This window comes from Nematolebias whitei, chromosome 9 (assembly GCF_014905685.2).
Source record: "Nematolebias whitei isolate Nwh7 chromosome 9, NemWhi1, whole genome shotgun sequence".
In the NCBI taxonomy this organism is placed as follows: Eukaryota; Metazoa; Chordata; class Actinopteri; order Cyprinodontiformes; family Rivulidae; genus Nematolebias; species Nematolebias whitei.
In genome coordinates this window covers 43828153-43830978 of record NC_056506.1, presented here as the reverse complement: position 1 = coordinate 43830978, position 2826 = coordinate 43828153, and the positions used below count along the sequence as shown (strand labels likewise).

Genomic DNA, 2826 nt, shown 5'->3' with positions numbered 1-2826 from the left:
TGGTTTCCAGTTTTGACTCCTGCTTGGTGTCCGGTTTGCGGTCCTGCATCGACTCCTGCTTGGCATTTTGCTTTGACTCCTGCTTGGTGTCCGGTTTGATGTCCTGCTTCGACTCCTGCTTGGTGTCCTGTTTTGACTCCCGCTTGGTGTCCGGTTTGCGGTCCTGCTTCGTTTCCTGCTTCGAGTCCCGCTTGGTGTCCGGTTTGCTGTCCTGCGTCGACTCCTTCTTGGCGTCGTGCTTCGACTCCTGCTTGGCGTCGTGCGTCGACTCCTGCTTGGCGTCGTGCTTCGACTCCTGCTTTTTCTTGGGAGAGCGCGCCCTCGGCAGCGGAGACACAGAGGTCTCCTCTGGCTGGGCAATGCTGCGGTTCCTGAGGGTTCGACCACAAAAGTTCTCATCCAATCCATTGAGCCCTACTGATGACCTTGTGACACGCGAAGAACGGGACGCGGCCATACTACGGCGGGTGCCTACTGTCTCCTCATCCTGGTGCTCTCTCCTCTGCAGCAGAATGTGGGCACCTGGAAGACACAAACAGATACAGGGACTTCATGTCAATAAAATGCATGAAAACCAACTGTGGAATTAACACTACACGTACAGCTTTGACAAGCTTCAATGACTAGTCATGCTAAAAATGAATGCTGTGTTTAAAGTATTGAGCCTAATTAATTCATTTCTCAGTTCATACCAGAGAGGCATTGATTTACTTTGTCATTGTAACTAAGCAACACCTTCTGCCAAAGGCAAATCTGCTAGTCTTAAATCAAGTCTGTACAAAATTATATACATGTTAAAGGAGGAACACTAAAGGTTGGATCTTTCATCTAACCTAACTGACTAAATACATTCTCAGAGGTTTTGTGCAGGCTTGATAACTAAAATGAAAATGTGACAATAGAATAATCCAGGGTAAGGCAGCAAGTAATTTTCAGAACTATAAAATATGAACAAAAGTCACACAGAAACGGTGCAGTTATTAATTTCCACCCAGCTGACACAGTATTCAGTAGCCAACCTCCCCAGACACTTCGGCTACACTCACATTGCTCAATTCTGATGTTTTTGCCCCGTGTGCTACAATTTTATTGCGTGGTTGTTCACATCGTAATTTAAATGCAAACACCATTTAACTTCCATGGGAACAATCTACCCTGAAGTGATCCGGAGGAAAAGAAAAAGACGTGACATGACACACAAAGCGCACCGTGTTTACGGAAGTAAATATGGATGCTACACAAGTCAGCATGTCTGTATCAATTCTGATGGTGATGTGTAATCCACTAAATTATTATTTGCCTTGCTCGTTTAGTCTATCGTTTACATTTAATCTTGCAGCTTCACGTCAGGTAGTGATGTGCTGAAAGTAGAGCGAAGAAAGAAACTCAAGTTCTGCTCCAATGACACTTGTATTGATGCAATCGCGTACAATTGTTGGTATCAACCATATGTTGGTTTGAACTCTCAGTCATCCAGCAAATGGCAAAAACAAAAAGTTAAATAAAACAAAGAATCTATAGTAGAGGTTTCTCTTCCCATCCAAGGAGCTTTAGAAATTTAAAACTGGAGAGTGCAGGGTTCCAAACTGCATCACATTGGTATCAATAACAAAAATCAATATCAGGATTGATCCGCAACATCGCTGGTCAGACTGAGGTGGCTTTGAAAAACATTGGACATGTATACAATTTAGTACCACAAGAAAAGTGACCTAGGTCAGATTAATTAAAAAATGGATTCATGACATTCAGACAAAAAATAAAAGCAGATCTGAGCTACTTTTGCCTGCTGGGTGAGCGTAGCTTTAATTTCACTCTCCACATTCTCCATCTCTTCCAGGAAGATGCCAACATTGTTACAGCAAGTGCATATTTATGTTCTCTCTGCAGAGATTACCGCTCATCCTGCGTAAAGCTCATGTAGTTTACAAGTTGACTGATATTCGACGCAAAAGCTACACTGTCTTTCTTACATCAAATTCAGCTGCAGACTTTGGTTAGTCATGACGCTGTAAATTTCTTGTGCCAGAAGGTCAACAGGCTGCGATCCTTTCCAAGATTTTTGAGAACATACAACAATTGAAACGCTTAAAGACCTTAAATTATAAACAAAGCATGACAATGAACTTCCTACCATGATTAAAGTAGCAGCAAAGCCTTTGAATAGCCCCTCTGAGCCTCGCTACAATATCCTGCTGAAGATGATGTACTAATGTAAACAACACCCAACGGTAAATGCTTCTACGCAGTAAGTAATAAAAGGTCATGGATTTTACTCAAGCAGCATTAAGAAAACTTTTTTATAACTTAAGCCAAGTTTAACAACAATTTAGGAACCAAATACACATATACACCCAGGTAGTTTTTGAAACCTTCTGTCAGACTCCTCAGATTATATAAAAAAGGTCAAAACATGGGGGAACACAACAGTTATGAAAAGCACATTTGCAGTGTAGCTTTCATCCAATCAGAGATAAAGTTGAGTTGATATAGTAAGAATGTAACATTTAGCTAAATGAAGGTAAATGAAAACTTGTGATTATTAAAAAAAAAAAATGCTTTCCTGCTGGTTACACACAATTATGTATCCAGGAGATTGACGGGCACACAGCAAGGTTGTCCATGAAGCATCTTCAAGAATAACAACAAAGTCCACGCTCAATAATCCAGATATACAATCCAACATTTTTCAGTCAGGTCATCTGGACAGTTTCTTTTTTTGTGCTGAAACGTTTCGCCTTTGATCCAGAAGGCTTCATCAGTCAAGGAAACACACAACACAAAACTGATTCTTCCCCAAACAGCTTACTCCAAAGTGGAACAAAC

At 41.4% G+C, this 2826-nt stretch overlaps 1 protein-coding gene across 3 annotated transcripts in view; it reads right to left on the bottom strand.

Annotated features, from left to right (window-relative positions):
• zzz3 (zinc finger, ZZ-type containing 3) overlaps positions 1-2826 on the bottom strand; it is a 29960-nt gene that overhangs the window by 22581 nt on the left and 4553 nt on the right. For 2 of the 3 annotated variants that reach the window (XM_037682394.1, XM_037682393.1), the window contains exon 2: positions 20-522. In XM_037682394.1, coding sequence (XP_037538322.1) covers positions 20-457 — 438 coding nt within the window. In that variant the 5' untranslated portion in view covers positions 458-522. Of the gene's footprint in view, positions 523-2826 lie in introns of all 3 variants that reach the window. The other variant, XM_037682395.1, reaches the window with a different exon arrangement.